The 22,129-nt window shown below is 35.6% G+C and overlaps 3 protein-coding genes across 5 annotated transcripts; 2 read left to right on the top strand and 1 right to left on the bottom strand.

Annotated features, from left to right (window-relative positions):
• Positions 1 to 862: 862 nt before the first annotated feature.
• LOC136206986 (violaxanthin de-epoxidase, chloroplastic) lies at positions 863 to 4,265 on the top strand. 3 transcript variants are annotated; one of them, XM_065998218.1, is made up of 7 exons: positions 940 to 987; positions 1,150 to 1,227; positions 1,350 to 1,648; positions 1,769 to 1,941; positions 2,131 to 2,227; positions 2,447 to 2,838; positions 3,595 to 4,265. In XM_065998218.1, the coding sequence occupies exons 3-7, from the start codon at positions 1,379 to 1,381 to the stop codon at positions 4,094 to 4,096; spliced, it is 1,434 nt and encodes a 477-aa protein (XP_065854290.1). In that variant the 5' UTR covers positions 940 to 987; positions 1,150 to 1,227; positions 1,350 to 1,378; the 3' UTR covers positions 4,097 to 4,265. The 3 variants fall into 3 exon arrangements, with proteins under 3 accessions (XP_065854289.1, XP_065854290.1, XP_065854291.1); XM_065998217.1 differs by lacking the exon at positions 1,150 to 1,227 and having other exon boundaries at positions 863 to 987; XM_065998219.1 differs by lacking the exons at positions 940 to 987; positions 1,150 to 1,227 and having other exon boundaries at positions 1,399 to 1,524; positions 1,596 to 1,648.
• Positions 4,266 to 5,428: 1,163 nt separating this feature from the next.
• On the bottom strand, positions 5,429 to 7,071 carry LOC136205275 (syntaxin-related protein KNOLLE). The gene is made up of 2 exons (XM_065995801.1): positions 6,813 to 7,071; positions 5,429 to 6,585 (listed from the first exon to the last, which is right to left on the bottom strand). Exon 2 carries the CDS (start codon positions 6,550 to 6,552, stop codon positions 5,620 to 5,622), a length of 933 nt encoding a protein of 310 aa, XP_065851873.1. The 5' UTR covers positions 6,553 to 6,585; positions 6,813 to 7,071; the 3' UTR covers positions 5,429 to 5,619.
• Positions 7,072 to 13,705: 6,634 nt separating this feature from the next.
• LOC136206778 (aquaporin SIP1-1-like) lies at positions 13,706 to 16,732 on the top strand. Its single transcript, XM_065997943.1, has 3 exons — positions 13,706 to 14,354; positions 15,193 to 15,465; positions 16,427 to 16,732. The coding sequence occupies exons 1-3, from the start codon at positions 14,058 to 14,060 to the stop codon at positions 16,574 to 16,576; spliced, it is 720 nt and encodes a 239-aa protein (XP_065854015.1). The 5' UTR covers positions 13,706 to 14,057; the 3' UTR covers positions 16,577 to 16,732.
• Positions 16,733 to 22,129: the final 5,397 nt, after the last annotated feature.

The raw sequence follows: 22,129 nt of genomic DNA, 5'->3' as shown, positions 1-22,129 counted from the left end.
CAAAAACCTGCACCCAAAAATCAACATGTGATAAACGAATCTCCATAGGGTCTTGTCCGTCTTCGAGACGTTTCATGAGCAACAGCTGCTGATCAAAGGTCCAAGGTCCCCCTTGAGCTACTCTGTCACGTTCCCAGGGGTGGTAGAATTCAAAACGAAACAGATTCGGCCCAAGATCCTCGATATACAGTCCTTTTGACGGGCTCTAGACATCGGCCAGTGTCGTTTTCATAAAAGTAGTCTTTACCGGCCGGTCCATGAGGAAAGCCCTGATTAGACTCCATGATTTCTGGTTAGTTTAGGTAGCAGTATCTTCGGGTTGGAGGATGAGGTCGGAGTTGGTTTCTTCTTCCAGCGTGATTTGTGAGCTTTGGTTAATTAGGGATTCCATTGAGGAGGGATGCAGGCGGCGGCGATTTGGAGCTCGACAATAGCGAGAAAGTCTTAGGTTCTGATTAGGATTATACCGCATCCTTATTTCAGTGATTAAATAACTTTATTGTTGAAATAATAAAGAAACAAATTCAATGACTTGTTGAAAAAACTTGAAGATGAAAAAAAAAATTAAAATCATTACGATTTATCCATTTCAGCAAGGTTCAATCGGTTCAATTAGGGAAACAAAAATTAAAGACAAGGAACTTATTCTCGATGTTCAATTGGTGCAATTATTTTATTTTATTTTATTTTCAGTTAATTAAATAAAAACTTTATTTTTCTTGAATTATTGAATACATTTTTCTGAATATAGAAAAAATCCTAAAATTGAGGATGTTTCGTGGGTTGGGCCCAATTCCAATATTGAAATGGGCTAAGAAGATCTGGTTCTGCTCATGCAATCAACAAAATGAATGAACAAAAATCAGTTAAGAAATCCACGTTTCAAGTCCGTATTCCACACGAATTTCTTATCAACTTCCACTGCCTTCCCCTCCCGCGCCAAATTCATATCCTACTTCTCACGAAGAGCTCCATATCCTCTTCAAGGTCAGCAACTCCTCTCCCCCACACATTTAATGTATCTATCTTTTTTCTTCTAATTAAAACTTTCCTGTTGAATCCTCTTTTTTTTTCATTAATTGTTTTCACTTGGCAATTTGAGAAAATTGATTGCTCTTCTGATAAATGTTCCTTTTCAATGCCAAGCAGGCACGCACCCCCATTTGGGTTATGTTTTCTAGTTTTTAATTCATGTCTGGGCCTAGTTTAATTCGACTAATTTGTATAGTAAGTATGTGAACTCGTCAGATTTGAGGGAAGAAGTAAATGTTTTTGCTAGTTTGAATTTTTATGGGTTGGTTTAGGGGGCTAGAAACTGAATTTCAACCAACTAGTTTTCTCATTCTTAGATTGCAATTGGGAGTCTAGAGACTCAAGTATGGCGTTGGCAGCAAACTCAATCTTCTTATCTCATGAAGAAAGTATCAGTAGTTCAAGCATCAGATCAGGAATTGCAACTAATGAAATATTTAAATGGAGGAGAACAATTCAGTTAAAATTTCGGGCGAATAGCAGAAAGTCAAGGTATGTTCAGTTGATAAGAACTCATAGGAATTATGGTGGGCTCGAGCTAAGATGCTCACATCAATTCTCAGGCTGGACAAAGAAGTTTTCCTCATTCTGTAGCGCTGGTGCAGCTGGAAATCAGGTAGTTCCTAAAATATGATGCCTTTGCCTCTTTTCTATTGGGGAGTTGCTTTCATTTCAGCCCTATGATCTTATCTTTAACTCTCTTTTTTTCTCTTTTTCCTCTTGATCCTTCATAAAGGCAAAAGAAATGTTTAATTCTCTGATGGTGAGTTTGTCAAACGTCCTCAAAGAAAAGAGCCAATTGCAGTTGTTGAAAGTGGCGGGATTATTGGCTTGTGCATTATTGGTCATTCCATCAGCTGATGCTGTTGATGCTCTCAAAACTTGTAGTTGCTTATTGAAGGAATGCAGGTAATTTAAATTTAAAACTTCAATAGTTTATTAACATTTCCTGTCATTTCTGTATATGCTGTAGCTTAATAATATCTATATGCTGTTGATGCTTAATTGTTTATTCAGATTTCTAGTCCATTCATTGTTCAGTATGAAAAAACTGTGCCATGAGTATCTTACTTAACAGCCTTATTATTCTCTTGTTAGGTTAGAATTGGCTAAATGCATTGCAAACCCAGCATGTGCTGCTAATGTTGCTTGCCTCCAGACATGCAATAACCGGCCTGACGAAACCGAATGCCAGGTTAGTTATATTCTTCAGAAGACATATCTGCATACTAAATCATAATTGGGATATGTGAGCTGATGTTTTGAAAATAATAAATTAATGCCCTGCAGAAGAGGGGCTTACTCTATGAGCCTCAGCTTTCAGTAAAATTAGCAGCTTAACAATGTGGTTGCCTCTTATATATGGAGGCAATTCAAGGTTATGTAAGAGTTATACTCCATTGTAATTTTGTAGATCAAATGTGGAGACCTCTTCGAAAACAGTGTTGTTGATCAGTTCAATGAGTGTGCAGTCTCAAGAAAGAAGTGTGTTCCTCGGAAATCTGATGTTGGGGAATTTCCTGTCCCTGATCCTGCTGCGCTCGTTAAAAGTTTTAACATTGCAGATTTTAGTGGGAAGTGGTTTATTACTAGTGGCCTCAATCCTACCTTTGATGCTTTTGACTGCCAATTGCATGAATTCCATACAGAATCTGACAAACTTGTGGGAAATTTGTCGTGGAGAATACGAACTCCAGACACTGGCTTTTTCACTAGATCAGCTACACAGAAGTTCGTCCAAGACCCCTTGCAGCCTGGAATACTCTACAATCATGATAATGAGTATCTTCATTATCAAGATGATTGGTATGCCCTTGTCCTATTATTCTTCTAATTTGATCTGAATCTTTTCTTTTGTGCTATGAACATAATTAGTCTTATGTCCTATAATGGCTCCAAATACTAAGTGAAGAACTTCCAGAAGTCCCAATAGAGTAGGATTTTACATGCTCTTCATAAAAAGGTTTATGCTACAGTAATGATGATGAATTGCTACCACTATATCAATGGCGATTGACAAATTTTCTTGATTAGTTGGACAGTAAATTTTTAGCGGAACACAAAAAATCAGGTCGTGTACTTGGCTCAATGCATATATATGATCTCTAAACTTGGCTCATATTGGATCCAATGAACTTGCATTTTTTGTCACAGTTAGTCCCTACAATCTTTGATTGATAATTTGGTCATAAAATGGTCCCTGAGACAGCTGACGAAAAAGAAAAATATTTTTTTCCCCTATATCATAAATAGATTTTAACCCTTCAGACAACAGCTGTTGCTTGTGTAGTTTCAGTTTGTTGAGGCAAGACATCATCTAGCAGTTTGGTTTCATAGTTGTGTTAGTGATTTATAATAGAAATAATTACTGAGCACAGAGATTTCAGAACTCACTATGCATTTTACACCATTTTTGCAGTTTGGTAGATGCTATATATTTATAAAAACAGAGGATTGCATTGATGATTACATATTTCTCCTACAGCTTTGATTATTGTGATTGTTTAAGTTTTGCTGAATTCAGTGAAATTAACTAACCAGTATCATATATGGCATATTCAGGTATATTTTGTCAGCAAAGATGGAAAACTCCAGTGATGATTACGTATTTGTTTACTACCGAGGCAGGAATGATGCATGGGATGGATATGGTGGTGCTGTTGTGTACACAAGAAGTGCAGTTTTACCAGAAAGCATCGTACCACAACTGGAAGCGGCTGCTAAAAGTGTAGGACGAGATTTTAACAAGTTCATTAGAACGGATAATACTTGCGGTCCTGAGCCTCCCCTGGTGGAGAGACTGGAGAAGACTGTAGAGGAAGGAGAAAAGACCATCATAAAGGAGGTTGAAGAAATTGAAGAACAGGTAGAGAAGGTGGGGAAAACTGAAGCGAACTTATTTCAGAAATTAATAGAAGGATTTAAAGAGCTCCAAAGAGATGAGGAATTTTTCTTGAAAGAGCTGAGTAAGGAAGAAATGGATATATTAGATGATCTGAAAATGGAGGCGGTTGAGGTTGAAAAACTCTTTGGACAAGCTCTGCCAATAAGAAAATTAAGATAGAATTCATCTGATTATGGAAGCAGTTGAGGTGGAAAAACTCGGACAACCTCTGCCAATAGGAAAAGTATAGTAGAATTCATATCAAAAGAGAGAATATTTGTCACAACTCTGCATATATATATATGTACATTTTATTCATTGAGCAATATAACCATATCATTTCTGTCTCCATTATTGGAAATCTTGAATTTTGAATTTTTGTTTCTTTTCTTTCTACGTTATCACTTCCTGGAAGATCAATCACACTTTCAATATACAACAAGTACACCAGAAAGGAAGTCAATGAAGGATTCAGCTAATGGAATAAGTCACGTATAGTCATTCAACTTTATCTCTATTAATACGATGGTCACTCAACTTCAAAACGGGACATAAAATTTCACTCAACCTTTGACCACTCAAGTTGATGAAAATGATATTCTAAACTTTTGTTTTTAAATTTTTTGGTTTTGATTGAGAGTTATTTGATTAGAAAAGAAAAAGTTGAATGACTATGTGATTGGGAAATCATACCGGGTTTTGAAGTAAGAGTGTTGTCAGGATTAGGATTTCTGACAGTAAGATTAGGGCAGAAAAGATTTTAGGATAAGAGAAGAAGAGAGAAAGAAGCGAGAAGGTTAGAGAAAGATCGAGATAAACATAGAAAAGAGAGAGAATTCAGAAGAAAAAAATAAAGATTTCATTAATCAATTGCATAATGAATTGGTACAGTACAATTCTCTTAAATAGGAAAAATGGGAAAAGGAAAGTATATTAGTCTTCCTAAATTCATGGCCCTGATTATTCTAACTTACCTTAAATCACCATATTAATTCTAACCTACCTTAAATAATAATAGGAAATATAACCTACCTTAAATAAGCATAGGAAATATAGCAATTCACTCTAAATAGGTCTAATAACAGCCACAGCTGTAAACATTCCTAAATAACATCTATTAAGGCTAAATACCACTTAATGTAAAAACAATTAACCACCTAATAATACCTAGATAATCCCTATCTATAATTGTGACAAGTGTTATCTCCGGAAAATGGTTTATACCCGGTTTTGAAGTAAGAAAGAAGTTGAGAGTGGCCATGAGTTTTACCTGCCTAATGTTGCATGTTTGGGAAATCATACACGATCTTCTACTAGCTCATAAAAGAGCAAATACACTAAAACACTAAAACCAAAATTGGCTTATATGGATTGAAAATTTTGTCTTCTGTGTCATTTTGAACCCTAGGAAGATTGTTTGAAGTTGGGAAGTTTCCACATCACTTCATACCTCCTTAAGCGCAAGTTATTTATACAAAACTATTTCAGCTTCAATTATTTTACTCTACAAAATAGAAAGAAAAACAGAGGTTTCTGAAATAATATAGAAGTTTTCAGTTCCAAAATCTTAGCCATTACACTTTAGAATGTTGAAAGAATAAACGAATACCAAACAAGCAGAACCCTCAACTAGTCCCAGAACAAGGACTAAATCCAATGTCTCAAAAGAAAACCAGAAGGAATAACAGGGTATTAAATCCTCCCTAAGAATCACTAAAGCTAGTAGCAATAGGTACAATAATAGCAAGAATAATAAGCAACAGAAGTATAATCCCAATGATCATCCACTTCCTGCTGCTTCTCTGATAACCTTTAGCACTCTTCAGCTCTTTAGACCCATCCTTAACATAATGGCTAGCATTCAACACATGGTGTTCAATATCATCCAATTGTTCCCCCTGTGCCTCAACCATTACTGACATATCCATAAACAGTTGATGCAGCTCCAACAAGCTCTTCTCTATCTCTTTCGCCGCATCATGCCTGTCCTGTATCTCCACCACCGTCTCCAACACTTTCCCTCTTCCATGCTCCTGTATTGCTTTTTTCAGAAACCCCTCCCCTCCACTTCCATCTGATATGATCTTTTCAATCACTTCCTCATCTGGGTACTCTCCTGTAACTGTGTAGTATCTCCTCCCTACAGTTTCTTTGTACTCAGTTATGGTTTTCAGCCTTAACCCCTGAAATTCCATCATAAGTTCTTTCAACTTCTTTCTCAAACCAGTAGTGACTGCAAGTCTAGTTCTATAAATTGGAGTTCCTTCCTTGAATCCAGATAAGCGCCTGTTAGCATCATTGGCACGGTCCATCTCTTCAAGCTGAGATTTGATTGTCCTGGCCTTTTTCTGGACAGCAATAATGTCTGCATTGATCTTGCTGCGCAGTGATTTTAAGGCCTCTGGTTTGTGAAGAGATTTGCTTTCTTCATTGGATTCTTGGAGACTGATTAGAATCTCACGGATTGTATTCATTTCCTTTTTGACATTCTCAGCTTCTTCAAGGAATAGCCCAAGGTTACGGTCCATGGCTGATGCATTTCCCATCTCTAGATCTGGACCAGCTTCAAGATCTTTCATGGCTTCTTTTTTAAGGTCCACATAGCTGACAAAGGATTTGGTCATTAAGTCATTCATCTTCTTTACAAGCTCTGAACTTTCCTATCAAATCTGCAAAAACAGCACCCAGAAAATCTGAATTAACATAAGCCCCAAAAACACCCAAATTGCCAATGCCATACACAAAAGCTCTCGTCTTCATGGTTTAAAACTATCAATTTAGACTGGATATAGAAACTTAATAGTCTACATACATAAATCAAAAACAAAGTCGAAGAGGTAAACTTCAGAGTTTACATAGATAGATCAAAAATTAAGGCGAAGAACTAAAAACTAACCTTTGTGAACTCGTTAAAAATGGATGCGGCGCTGCTGAATTTCAGTGAGAAGATAGCAGAATAGAGTGATCGAAAATGGAAGGCGTACCTGAAATTGATGTAGAAATGGTAATATGAGTGTTAATCTGAGATTTAAAGATGGAAAGAGAGAGAGAATTTTTTTTAGGGTTTGGATTTCTGATATGGAAATAAGTAAGTTCAGAGCTGATGAACTGGTTCGCAATGTGATTTAGAATTGAGTTAAAATCCGATATATAAAAGGAAAGAAGAAAAAAAGTCTCAGATATGATATGGAAAAATAGCCGTTGCAAAGCTCCCAACGGCTATATCCTAATCCATTTCCGTTAGCTCGGTTCCTTTGTTTATTAGCCATTAGTTTGGGCTCTGCTTTCATTTCTGGGCCCATTGCTTCCTCCAAATAAAACCCTTTTCTTTTTTTCTTTTTATTTTTTTGGTGGGGAAAGAAAGTAAATTTTTTCCTTTTTAATAACTAGGATACGAAATACAAAATTGTTCTTCCTATAATGCTTTAATTTTTAAATAATTGTAAAAAAAGTCTCCACTACAGTTGGATAAAAAAAATTACAACTTTTTTGGTTGACGAAAAGTATATTTACTGGGATAATCATATCAAAGTTAAGGTTCGTAAAAAAAATATATCATCTCTAATCCTCAATCATAATATCATGATTGTGAAAAAATTAGATCGCTAAACAAATAAGATCCTTAAAAATTAATCGTGAATTAATTGAACTTGTAGTTTTTATATTTTTCATTTTTTATTAAATAGATTATTATATAAATATAATTAAAATATGAATTATAACTATTTAAAAATAATAATAATATAAAATATTTAAGATAAAATATATATATATATTAATATTATTTACATTCTTAAGAAAATGGATCAACAAAATAACACTAATAGTTGTAAAAAAAACAAAATAACACTAATAACAAAATGTGTCAAAAAAAACATTCTTGAAAATACATGTGATAGTTTAACATTTTTTTTTTGTTTTTTTATTTAATATTTTATTTAAAATTAACAAAATTGATATAAAATAAATTTAAAGGTTAATTTTTTCAAAAGCGTTGCTTGGACAGCCAAAAATCGATCAACTGATTTATACCGTCCGACTTGAGGAAATCAAAATTATGTTCTAAAAATCCTCATCTCGATCGATTTTTAGAACACTGTGTAGTATATAACTTCCACCACTTTCTCAGGTAAATATAAAGGATTGTACATGTGTCCTCATTAGGAGATGCAAAAACGTGTCACCTAAGGAGAGCCTTCAGATCAAATTATATCAAGATGATAAATCGTTTAAACATGTGGACTAATGAGAGGTGTTTCAAAATCATTCTGGAATAGATTCTCCAATTTACCCCTAGAATTCATAGAATACAATTTTGGTACAATGCAAATTATCTCCATTAGAATGGACATCCACCATTTAGAGACTGATACATAGAACATGGTGTCGTACAGTCAATTCACATACGCATGTTCTCTATAATTCGTACTTAATTGCTTAGTTCTCACCTTCCTAAGCTCCACTAACTTAAACATCGGAATGTGTTATTGGTCCTCAGTTGCGCCTTGATCTCTGTTCTATCTAATTTGATATGAAGTCTCTCCTGGGCGGCTAAAAATCGATCAACCGATTTGTGTTGTCCGACTTGAGAAAATCGGGGCGATATTCTTAAAATCCCCACATTGGCTGATTTTTAGAACATTGCGTAGTATATAACTTCCACTACTCTCTTTGGTAATAAATGTAAAGAATTTGTACATGTGTCCTTATTAGGAGATGCAAGAACGTACACGTGACCTAAGGAGAGCCTTCGGATTAAATTATATCAAGACGAGAAATCATTTAGACACGGGGACTAATGAGAGGTGTTCCGAAATCATTCTGGAATATGTTCCCCAATTTATGTCTAGGATCCAGAGAATACAATTTTGGTACAATACAAACTTTCTCCATTATAGTGGACATCCACCATTTAGAGGCGGACACATAGAACATGGTGTCACACAATCAATGCAAATACATATTTTTCTACAATTCGTTAAAATTTGTTAACCTGAACATCGGAGTGGGTAATTGGTCCCCGGTCGCGCCTTGATCTCTGTTCTATCTTATCTTAGGCATTAAAGGAATTTTAGTTGTCATTAGAACATTACTCATAGATTTACATATATCATAGGATGGCCTTTGTTTTTAGAATCAGTTGGAGCTTTATCAATCTATCATCTAGCATGGCAGATCCCTATATAAAGAGGAATGACAACCGCTCAATGAAATTAGGTAATTGTTAGGGAAACATATATAGCCTCACTTCAAATAAAGCCTATTGACCCCGAAGTTCAGGAGGAAGAATTAGAATGAGCAGAACTAGGAGAGATAGAAATCGTATGGTTACCCAAAAGGAATCCAATCAAAGTTGTAGCAGAACTTCTTGTAACTATGAAAAAGGGCGTGGTGTAAACTTTGAAAAAGAATGACAAAGCCTTTGCATGGGTTCCAAAGGATGTCATCAGAGTTTCATTACACACACACTCTATATATACCGAGATGTGGAACCACTATGGCAGAAGAAAATGAATCACAGACTCGATAGATAGAAAGCCATTAAAGTAGAAGTTGATAAGATGATAAGCATCAACCACATCCAAAAAATTCATTATGCTCCCTTCTTACCAAATATGGTGTTAGTAAAAAAGGCCAACATAAATTGGAGGTTATGTGTTGACTTCACTTATCTCAAGAAAAGCTTGCCCAAATGACTCGTATTCGTTTCCCTACATAGATATGTTGATTAATTCAACATCGACTATGCCATTACTCTTTACTAGATGCAATAGTTGAATACCATAAATATCCATTTCCTAAGGACGATATGGAAAAAAAATGAGTTTCATCACACCTAAGGGAACTTACTAGTACACGGCCATGCCTTTCGGCTAAAGAATGCAAGTGTTTGATACTAGAGACTGGTTAACCAAATCTACAAGGACCTCATTGGTAAATAAAATCAACATTTATATGGACGACATGATTGTGAAAAGAAAAATCATAAAGGAGCACGCTTCAGACTTAGAGACGGTGTTTCGAACACTAAGAGAGTATGAGCTCAAGCTTAATCTAGAAAAATGCACTAAGTTAGCATGAGTGCTTTAGGCATTGGTTGGATGAGGTGTTATTAAAGTATGCTAAGGTAAGGTAAGTTGAATGAAAATGGTAATAGTCTATAAAATACCTTGTTGTGTTTGGAAATAAGGTAAGTGATGGTTTAATAATACCAGTTGTATTTGGTTTGAGGGTAAAGTAAGGTAATGTTATATATAAATTACTTTTAATATCCTTATAATAAAGTAAATAAAATAAAAAATGGAGGGTAATATAGAAAAAAATAGAGTTTCTAATCATGATGACGAGGGGAAAGTGTTTTTTTTTAAGTGGTGAGCATGGAGTAAAAAAATGCAAAAAGGAGAATCACCTACTTGATACGCCCCTTTTGGCAATCAAAGTGAGAAGGTCCAGTTTAATAGAGCGAATTAGAGGATATGATGTGAGAGAATGAGCTTAAAGACTCGGAGCCTTTGGAACAAAAAATAGTATATATATATATTTTATGTGGTAGTTTGAACCAATGGTTATTTTTGCAATTTACCCGCCAGCCCCTCCCCGCCCCCAATGAGATGTATTTGGATAAGGAAAAATGACTTCACATGCAGTCCTGCTAACGCCCGTCTATATTTAGGGCGAGTTTGGATTTAAAGAAAAAAGGTGACATTAATTATTAAATTTATATATTTGTATATTAAATATCTAATTTTAAATATAAAATTTAATTTTTATTATTGAAAATCGTATTTTAAGTAGATTTGTTTGAGCTCGGTTTGGAATTTAAAATTTAAGTTTGAGATTGCCTAAAATAACAACGGACTGAGCTAAGTTTGCACAAAACAGTTTCTGAAAAACTTGTTGCGTTCGATCCGAGCTCGGTATAGCCCAACCCGGCCCTTAAGCCGTTCTAATTTGTACACAATCATATATTAGGATAAATGATTAGTTTACACGCTTCAACTTGACTATTGTAATTAATTAGTCTAAAAATAAAGGGTAAATTTCAAAATTGACCAATTGAGAGGTTCATTTACATATTTAAACTCAATGCAACACCTCTCACCAAACTAGGCACTTTTAAAGTTAACTTTTCTGAAATACCTTCAGTATATATATAATCACTCAAACATTCGTAGCGGAACATTATTTGTGCGAACAACAACTACGGAGCGATTTGGTCATCTTACTTATTCAATTTTTGCTGCGATTCAATGGAAAATGTTGGAAAGAATGTAAGTTTTAACCTCCTTACAAATTTATGGTTTAGATTAGGGTTTTTAGTGCGATTTAGGGTTGTATTGGTTTATGGTTAGTTTTTCTAGTGGTTAATGACCTTATTAGGATTAAAGTTATGTTTAGTTGCATATGTATGCATTAAAAATAAGTTTTAGGATGTATTTGCGTGATTATATGTGTTAGAAATCCTCTTATTTGTGAAAGAAGATGTCTTCGTAGTTGTGAGAAGCCTTCCGCAATGGAAGTAACTGTGGGAAAAATTCATATCAGTCATTTGAATTTCATCCGCAGTTGCTTCCACTACGGAAGGGTTCTCATGAATGCGAAAACAATTTAGTGGAGAATTGCCTTCACACTCCGAAAGGGTTTCAGAAACTACGAAGACATTTGTCTTCACAGTTTGGTGATCAAAGGTACCTGAATTATACATCAATTCACTCTTTGGTACCTAGATTACATTTTGTCACAAAAATATATCTTAAGTATTGATGACCGGACAATTTAGTGCATTTTACAGGTCAATAACTGGTCAATATGAGTTTGACTAATTTTAATTAAAAATTTGGACCCACAATACAATCAACTAACATAAATTACAATAATACCCTTAAATATTTTCCAATTTCTAATTCTCTCACTCTCTCCTTCCTTGTTCTTATTATTTTCTCTCACCTATCAACAATGTTAGTTTTTATTACTTTCTCTCACTTATCAACAATGGCATCTAACATTTTCAGTTCAATATTTTCTCACCTAAATTCAACCCACGTTTTGGTAAAGCTTGCAGTTTGGATTGCTCATTTTGTTTCCATCGCCTGAGATGACATTATTAAGCAAGAAGATGAAACAACTGCATCTAAATGTTGCTGTTTTAGGGAGGCGGGAATAATAATACGAGGGGCTTCTTTAGAAAAACATTACTGTCAAACATATTCCCAACTATATAATGGAATCTGAACATATTTTCATAACCCATCTCCAATTTTTAACTCCATAAGGAACTGTCAAACGATTTCTCCGGAATATGTCCTACTGTAACAGATGCTGATTTTGAATCTCAGTTCTATTGACCGATAGGAAAATCTAAATCTGATGAGAATTTGACTTTTGGCCCTTGCTCAGCCATGGGTTCCTTTCCAAGATTCGCCCATTTATAGATACTAGAGCTTCATCTTCAACAAAAGCCAATGGAACAGATTCGAAGAGAGAGAGAGAGAGAGGGAAGAGAGAGAGTGTGTGTGAGAATGAAAGAGAACAAGATCATAAGCATAAACAATAAACATGGTAATTTATCCCTTTTAAAGTAGCTGCTTTGTAAAGTGTATTGAGACCAACATTAACACACTCCATTATCACTAAAGTCGCAATATGGAGCTGGTGAAATTGTTAAAGAAAGAGAGAGACACTAAGAGGAGAGTGGTTTTTGTATAAAAATGGTCAAATAGTCAAATTTTTAAAAATTGTGGAATAAATAGTCAAAATTCGAATTGACTGGCTATTGTCTGTTAAAATTATTAAATTGTCCGGTCACTCGTAGTTAAGGTATATTTTTGTGACAAAATGTAATCCAGGTATCAAAGTGTGAACTGAGGTATAATTCAGGTACCTTTGATGTAATTTACTCTTTGATTTCGCAGTACACAAAGTTTATCAACTGCGAAATAGTTACGTTTATACTAAATTCTTTTTTTGTTTGTTTAATAATGCGAATGTTTCAAATAATGATTCTTCTAATAAGGATTCTAAAAAGAGAAAGACAAGAGTACCTCTCGATGATAATATTAAAAGCATAAAATTCAAGTATTCATTCAATTTAAATACAAGAGTATCAATCACGGTGAGGACTGATGTTGAGGTAATGAAGAAAGTCAAGAGTAAATTGTCAAAAGAGTAAAATCATAAGTGATGATAAATATATTAAGGGTATTTCGAAAAAATTAATTTTGAAAATATTTAGTTCGTTAGGAGGTATTGCAATGAGTTTAAATATCATATTGCCTCTCAATTTGAGCTAGTCTTATAATGACATTACACTCATTTAAGTCCCCAAACTAAAACTTCAAAGTCAATTAAGACGCTAAACTATCAAAATCATGAATCAAATTCCTAAACTAAGCAAAAATCATCAATTGAGTCTCATTATATCATAAAATCAGAAACTGTGACTATTTGATAGGGAATATAATAATTTCTATATTGATTCAAAATGGGATTGGGGAAAAGGATCCGAAATTGTTCAACCAAATGTAATTCGGTAAGGCCTCAATTGATGATTTTTATTTTGAATAGAGATTCAATTGATGATTTTTGCTTACGTCAACAACCTGATTTTTATAATTTTGATAGTTTAAAGTTTTAATTTATTTATTACGCCTTTTATAATTTATCCGTAAATAAAATATTTGTATAATTTGACTATTCAACTTTAAAGTTTTAGTTAATCAGTCCAAAATTTACAGAGTGTTATAAATTTGTCAAAAAGAAGTGAAATGCAAATTTTTTTCCCCCAAATTTTGTCTTTCCGATGATTCTATGTTTGTACGAACACAGTGCTTGACATTTAAATTTTTAGGATAAGAATGATTAGTTTGAAAGGAAGTTGTAACGGGAGATAAATATAGATATTAGAACACCAATTTCTGTTTTTATCAATCAAACTGATGCCTTTTTAGAGATTAATAATTCACCTAATCTGATCTTTGGTAGGTGAATCACATCACAATCACCCCGTTTGATCTTTCTCTTATTTAATCCTCAAAAACCAAGGCCCATTCTGAAATTCCCTTTTCTCTCTTTTCCGGTTGCTGATTTTGGTGTTCGCACCTACTTATCTCAGTGAAGGAGAGGTGGGGCTTTGGAATTAACGATGGGTGCGATAAAGGCGGCGATTGGTGATGGAGCCATCACTTTTATGTGGGTTTTCTGTTCGTCACTCTTCGGCTTCTTTACTTCCTTGATAGCTACCGGTCTTGGGGTTCAACAACTCGTATGGGCCAACCTGTTTATCACTACTTCTATTGTTTTTGTGTTTGTTTTCTTGTTTGGTTTGATTGCTCAGCTCTTCGGTGGAGCTAGCTTCAATCCAACTGGTACTGCTGCCTTTTACGCTCTTGGAATTGGCGATGATACTCTCTTCTCCATGGCTCTCAGATTTCCTGCTCAGGTTAATTTATGTTTCTTTAGTAGTTTCATGTGGAACAGATTTGAATTTCCCTTTCCTTTTGTGTTTATCGCATTGATTTCTTGATCGTTAATTGCTCTTTCATCTGTATGTATTATCGCACTGGTTTAATCGTTAATTGGACTGGATCTTGCTCTTTTTCTGTCCTATTTACTTTCATCTTTATTTTGGGATTTTGAGGTCTGGAGATGTGTTTGGTGGAACTTTTTTGCAAATTTTTCTATTTGATTGTATGTTTTTTTTCCAGTGTTTGGAAACCTTAACTTGGAATGGGTTGTTTAATTCAATTGAGTTCCATTTTATTAATTTTGATGTTTGGAAAGGAAAAAAGAAAACTCAATTCCTTCATATCAGTGGTTCAGGTGGACTGTGAGAATTAGAAATTATACCAGAAATGGTATGCTTTCGTGGGAATTCAAATGAGATTGGCTTGTATTTTATAACATTACAATGATACCTCTACTTATTTTCCTATTTTGTATCTCATCTTTCCCTTCAATAAGGGCATTGATAGAAATATTTGAAATGAATTAATTAATATATTTGAATTCTTTCATATCATCAAATACTTTCCAAACATCGGAGCTAAAAAGAAAAAGAAATTATATTCTTGTATTGTATTGTATTGAATTGAATTGAATTGGTTCACATAACTTTCTAACAAGTGGTCTTACTGAAATTCCAAAAGAATAACAACATCATACTTAGGAAAAAACTTATATACACCTTAATCTGAATGCGAAGTTGTGTTATATATTTTGTTGTTGTTTAAGCTGTAAGCTTTAAAGGAATTGTGTAAATTTGGATTCCTTGTTGGCAGGCAGCCGGTGCTGTAGGTGGTGCATTGGCTATCATGGAGGTGATGCCACTAGAACATAAGCACATGCTTGGAGGCCCAACCTTGAAAGTTGACTTGCACACTGGCGCCATTGCTGAGGGGGTGTTGACCTTTATAATAACCTTTGCTGTTCTGTTTATCATCCTCAAGGGTCCTCAAAATGCTATTGTACAGACTTGGTTACTTGCGGTTGTGACTGTTGTATTGGTTGTCGCTGGTGGTCAATACACCGGGCCTTCCATGAATCCAGCCAATGTGAGTAACCTGTCCTATCTTTACATTTTCAGAGTCATAATCTCTCTTGATAAATTGGATTGCTTGAAAATCCTTAGAAACTATATATTTCTATCCAAACTTAAAAATGATGGTTGTCTCCTGTGAACTGCATTAATTTGATTTAGGAATGACTGTAAGACAATTGTGCGGATAGTAGTTTTTCTTAATGTTCTGCATCTTGTTAGTTCTGAATATAACAACTATATCCAACCCGCTCGGATCTTCTCGGCTGGTTCTCAAGTGTTACTGTGTGAATGAAAATTTTCTGACACCATTTGTAACATTTGTATGTAACAATATGTTGCAAGAAGACTAGTATCAAATGTTATCTTGTCTCTTATGTTATATCAGTTGGAAATGCTTTCCAGCTTGAATAATTTAGGCGTTCAGGAAAACCAATCGAATTACCTTGCTTGTTCTTTTTAATTGGATGGACACATGAGTTTCTTCTCAACCTTAAATTTCATCGACAATGACTCAATGTGTGAAGAATATGATGAAGAGATGGAAAAGCAAATGCAGATGAGAATTGAATTATTAGCTAAGAAAGATAAACTCTTGAATTCATATGCAAATTAGAGGTGGTGATTTAGGATGTTTAGTTGTTTGGCCAAAAAAGTGGTCCTAACCGTTGGTGTTGGTGGTTCGGGAGGTTGTGAAAAGTCAAGAAAGATTAGACAGTAGCTGTGCAATTTATTGTGCACGTATTTTGTCTCAGTATGTGAGAGAAAGATTAGGTATTTAATGATACACACTTGTTTTTTACATATATTAAAATCCATAAGAAACTAAACTGGAGCCATTTGAAAAGGCTTTGCTTGTGTATATCTGCATTGTTTTCTTCATTTTGCACCTTTTGTTCCTCGAAAGATGATTACTTTCTGCTGGGAAATCGGCTTTTTATATGTAACTAAAACGTGGAAGTTGTTTGTTTGCATAGGCATTTGGATGGGCGTACATAAACAAATGTCATGATACATGGGACCAACTGTATGTTTACTGGATATGCCCCTTTGTGGGAGCTATAATGGCCTCTTGGGTGTTCCGTCTGGTGTTCAAGCCTCCAGAACCAAAACAAAAGAAAGCCTGAAGGATGGATGAACTGGTGGTATGGTTATCTGTAATAGAGATAAGACTTGAATACTTTTTTCCATTGACTCCATCTCATTCATTGAATGTCAAATGTTAGGACCATCTTCTTTTAAGTTGCTTTTGTTGATGGAAAAGTGTTTAATCTTCTTCTTCACTTCATTTCGTCATTGCTTTTATGTGATTCCTAGGTTGAGTTTCAATTTCAAGGGAGCTAATTAGCAGAGAATTGGTTTGCACTGATGATGCCATATTAATATATGATATCGTCGAGTATATATATGATCAGTGCAACCTTTTTCTCTATGACTTTTTGCTCTGCTCCATTCTTTTCTCTACAATTCAACTTTGGTGCTGATATTGCACGTGTTATCCTTCAAAAGTGCTTTCAACATTATTTTTCCACTGAAGACTCTGAATCTTCATTGCTCAATTGATGTACTGGCATAAAAGGTTAACAAAGAATCAACAGATTGAAGAAGAATTCTAGAGAGAATTTTGTATTGATGAAGAATTTACAGAATTGATGAAAAAGAGTTACCTAAAAACTAATGGTTTCTAACTACTTAGGTGCCGTTTGGTTCGCGGAATAGAATGGAATGGAATAGAATATCAAAGAATGGAATAGAAATTCTTAGGAATTACTATTCCTATGTTTGGTTGGTGGAATAAAATATAATGAAATAGATAAAAAAATTTATTCAAAAGACAATATTATCCTCAAATGTAATTTCTTATTTTGAAAATATGAAAATATAAAAAACAGAAAAACGTGAAAAACACACAAAAAAAACGTGAAAATTTGTTAAAAACACGAAAACATGAAAACATAAAAAGTGGAAAAATTCGAAAATCACGAAAAGTAAAAAAATAATATTAAAAAACGAAAAACATGAAAAAAATAGAAAATGTGAAAAACACGAAAATGTGAAAAAAATGAAAAACGTGAAAAAAATTAAAAAAACACGAAAACATGAAAAAATGTTAAAAACAGGAAAATATGAAAAATGCGTCTATAACGTTTTTCATATTTTCTGTTTTTTTTTTTACATTTTTTTTATGTTTTTTCGTGTTTCCCAAGTTTTCTTGTGTTTCCGTTTGTTCACGTTTTCATATTTTTTGCGTTTTATCATGTTATTCTGTTTTTTTTTTTTTTGCATTTTTTCGATTTTTCGCGTTTTAGTTTTTCGGTTTTTCCCTTTTCGCGTTTTTGTTTTTTTTTTCGCGTTTTTGTTTTTGTATTTTGTTTCTTTTTCGTGTTACTCGCGTTTTTTCATGTTTTTCGTATTTTTTCACATTTTTGTGTTTTTAACGTTTTCGTGTTTTGTTTGTGTTTTTCACATTTTCATGTTTTTCACGTATTGTCACGTTTTTGTGTTTTAACATTTTTCGTGTTTTTCGTATTTTTTCGCATTTTCGTATTTTTCACGTTTTTTTTATATTTCGTGTTTTGTCACTTTTTCGCGTTATTCCTATTTTGTGTTTTTCGTGTGTTTGCTTCTTCTTTTTTGCGTTTTCGTGTTTTTCGCATTTGTTCATGTTTTTATGTTTTTTGCGTTTTTTTTTCATATTCTCATGTTTGTAACATTTTCACGTTTCATATTTTTCGTATTTTTACATTTTTTAACGTTTTCGTTATTTTTCCATTTTTCACGTTTTTTATGATATAAATTATGGATTGGCTAAAATTTATAAGATTTGAGAAAGTGATTAGAGAGAAGATTGAGAATTTAATGGAGAGTAATTTTGTAAATTATAAAAATACAATATTAGGAATAGTTTATTCATAACCTAAATGGAAGAATAGCTATTCCATGAAATCAAGGAATAGGGATTTCATAAAATAGCTATTCCATTAAGGGCTTGATTGGATGGAGTGTTTAGAGGGGTTTGTAAGGGAAGAGTTAGTAAGGGTTGATAGAAACCGTTCTTTGGGAGGGGGAAGGGTTAGTAAGGGTTTCTACAAACCCATGTTTGGAACAAAAAAAAAGGGGTAAGGGTTTGGAGGGGTTTTGAAGGGTTTCTTTTTAAAAAATTTCATCAAATTTTGAACCTCCAATTTGGTGGGTTTGGAAGGGTTTGGAAGGGTTAGAAATTAACCTTCCTTCCTCTTCTTTCCCTTTCCTTACCTTTCCATACCCTTCTCTACCCTTCCTTTATTAACCCTTCCCTACCCTTCATCCAATCAAGCCCTAAAAAAAAAAATCAACCAAAGGTGAGAATAGCTATTCTTTAGGAATAGCTATTCTATTCCTCCTCTATTCCGCGAATCAAACGAGCCCTTAGAATATCTCCAAGACCTTTTTAGTTGGACTCTTACGTTAAAATTTGAGAAGAAATATATAAAAATCAACCCCTACAGTCTAATTTACTATTTAGGAGGTTTATTATCGGTAAATATAACAATTCTTATAATTTTAATGATAAAATAATAAATAAAGAATGAATATAATGAGTATTGTTGGAGAGGATACGTATTACTCACTACTCAAATCAGCAAGAGTCAATTGTTTGACAAATTATTAGAAGCATCCGGTTCTCCATGTCAAATAGAAGACCTCTCATACATATTTTGACACGTGTAATATGGATCCACAATTATTATAAGAGGTCTCACTATTTTAATTATTACGTGGGGTCATTATATACGTGTCCAAATGTGAATTGACGAGTGACATGGAAGACTAGGTGCTTAATATAAGAACTCCAATTGTTTATACTATTCTTTAGAGAGTGGACTAAGAGTATCTTGTAGATACTCTCATACAACAGCTAGATAAAGGCTAACTAACTAATTACAATAAAGAAAGACTAAACTACCCTTCAAATATCTCTTAAATTATATTAGGGTTTTGCTATACGTCGCCCCTATTTTACTTACCGTCGCCTCCTGTTTGACATTTTTGCCCTTTTCATTTTTCATTCAAAAAAGTGAAATTCTCTCAACTCCGAAGAACAAAACGAAGAAAAACCATGCCTCCAAAACAAGGAAAAATACTTGAACATCTAAGTTTCGTATTTACCAATAATCTGAAATTTAACGAATTGAACTTGAAACGAAATTTTTTTTTCGTTGAATTTACACTAAACGGGTAGCCCATACGGTCCGGTCCATGGACCGGTAGTATGAACTACCCTATTTTACCTAGGCAAAACGGGTAGCCTACCCGTTTTGCCTAGGTAGCATAGGGTAGCCTACCCGTTTTGCCTAGGTAAAATAGGGTAGCTGATAACATCGAGATATTTCCCACGGGATCAAAGAGGATATTTACCAAAACAACCGCGTATTCAGACAATCCGGAAAGCAATGGCGTATCAAGCAATCCATCCAAGTGGCGAATCACCTAGATTCCGCCACACGCCATCCGTAGTCAAACCTACGGGAGACCCGCCATCATGCCTCGATCCGTCCGTCGAACGGTTGCAGCCGATTCCCAATAAAGGCAACTAATAACCCATTAATGAGCTAACGGTCATACTTGAATGAGATCAGTAACCGCCATTAATGAGGCATTAATGGAGACTCTCTAGTTTCTAGGAGTTACGACTACATGACTATAAATAGCTTGCATCCCAAGCTATTGAGGTACACACATTCTCACTCTAAACCCTACCTTGTCAATATAGTTTATTCACTATACCAAGACTGACTTTGGCATCGGAGCTTCCCCCCGTCGAACCCAACGACGCCCCCGCAGGGAAGGAATCCGATCAAAAGTTCATCACCAGTTATCAATTGGTGCGGTGAGCGTGGAAGTTCTAATAAAAAAAGGACTCAGTTCACAACCCCAAATATGGCAAGTGGGTGGTCTAACCCCTCAACCGGAGCTGCAATACCTCCCATACCACCATCAATTAATTCCACTACAAACGCTGGTCGCGTTGATCCCAATGCACCAACCATCCATGATGAAAGGGACATGTCGCCAGAATCCTTTTGGGAGATTTGTGCAGGTACCATAAGGAGGGAACATGGACCCATTATGGAAGGTCGATTGAGGGCCTATCTAGAGAACCAGGATGTAGGTGGACCCACGACAGGAACTATTCCCTCACTGAATCGTCGTCGACCGCCAATACCGACCCTATCATAATGGCAAAGCGCCTATGTTGGACCTAATGATTACCGTGACTCGTCATTTTTTCTCTCTCAACCCGTGGATTCAACAATCGTTAATCCGGTGCTCGCTAGTAGCCTGCCATTGAACCGAAGGTTATTTTCTGATATACCAGAGGGGAGTCGTAGGAACGATCAACATCCCCCGAGGAACGCAACAAACCCTTCATTATTGGCGAACCTCAGGCTCCTACAGTACAAACTGAAACGCCGGTGGGTCAAGGACGAAATAACTCTATGGCGGATCAACTGGGAGGCGGACGTGATGGTCACAGACATAAGAAACGAACCCCGTCCCATAGGAAGGGGCGATCCAAATTGCATTCACATCACAGACGCCGGACTGGATCCCCACGACGCGGAAGATCGCCCCCACCTCCAGAACGAATGGAGGATGAACGCCGAGCTGGGACACCTCGCCAAGACACTCAACATCCGCCACCAAATCAAGGAGGAGGCGGACGGTCTCCACCTAGGGGGCGAGGCGATGGCGGAAGAAGGTCACCATCAGATCCTTCGTCGGAATCTAGCTCCTCTTCCTCGCAGCGAAGCAGGTCTCACAGTAGGAGGCGCCCAAGGAGGGATCAAGGTTCTATTGCGGATCAAATCAGGGCAGAGATACGCAGACATAACGAGGAGAATGCTAGGCACAACCCGTTCGCCAATCGAGAATCGCCCTTCACAGCGTGGATTGAAGCCGAGGAAACGGATAGACATTTTAAGATTCTAAACATACCGGCCTACTCCGGCGAGGATAATCCTGAAGCTCATGCAAGGAAGTATCGTATGTTGCTTGGACTTAATCGTGCAAGCGAAGCAGTGTTGTGTCGGATGTTTATCACCACGCTAAAAGGTCCAACATACGATTGGTTCCAATCCCTCCCCCCGGGATCGATAAACAGCTGGGATCAGTTGAGTAGGGAATTTTGTGCGAAGTTCGCAGGATGCATTCCGCCAGTGGTTAAATTGCGAAAGCTCTTTGAGCTAAAGCAAAAAGAAAATGAATCTCTTCGGGAGTACGTCGACAATTTCAATAAGTTATGCATTCACATTGTCGATGTGGATCTCTCCATGGCAGTTGAAGCAGTGGTAAAAAATACAACTTGCAAGAGTTTGCAGGTGGATCTAATCAGAAATAAACCAAAGAATATGGCAGAGCTAATGGAGAGGTGTAAGGACTTCATGGAAGTTGATGACATCCGGAGAGAGTCAGCGTCTCCTCTAAAAAGAGGGAAAGGCGAATCCCGAAGGCGGGATAAGGAAAAAGAAAAACCCTCTAACTCATCCTCCCGAAATAGGCGAAGGGGCTCTAGGAACAAATCGGCATATACGCCATCGTTTACGCCGTTAAACGCCTCAAAAAGTGAAGTGCTAATGTGGATAGAGAACAGCCAGCACAAGCGGAGCATTTCATACCCCGAACCAAAAGGGGGAGAG

Source organism: Euphorbia lathyris, chromosome 9 (genome assembly GCF_963576675.1).
Source record: "Euphorbia lathyris chromosome 9, ddEupLath1.1, whole genome shotgun sequence".
NCBI classification, from domain to species: domain Eukaryota; kingdom Viridiplantae; phylum Streptophyta; class Magnoliopsida; order Malpighiales; family Euphorbiaceae; genus Euphorbia; species Euphorbia lathyris.
Note: the sequence above shows the minus strand (reverse complement) of the source record. Positions and strands in the feature narration are given on the sequence as shown.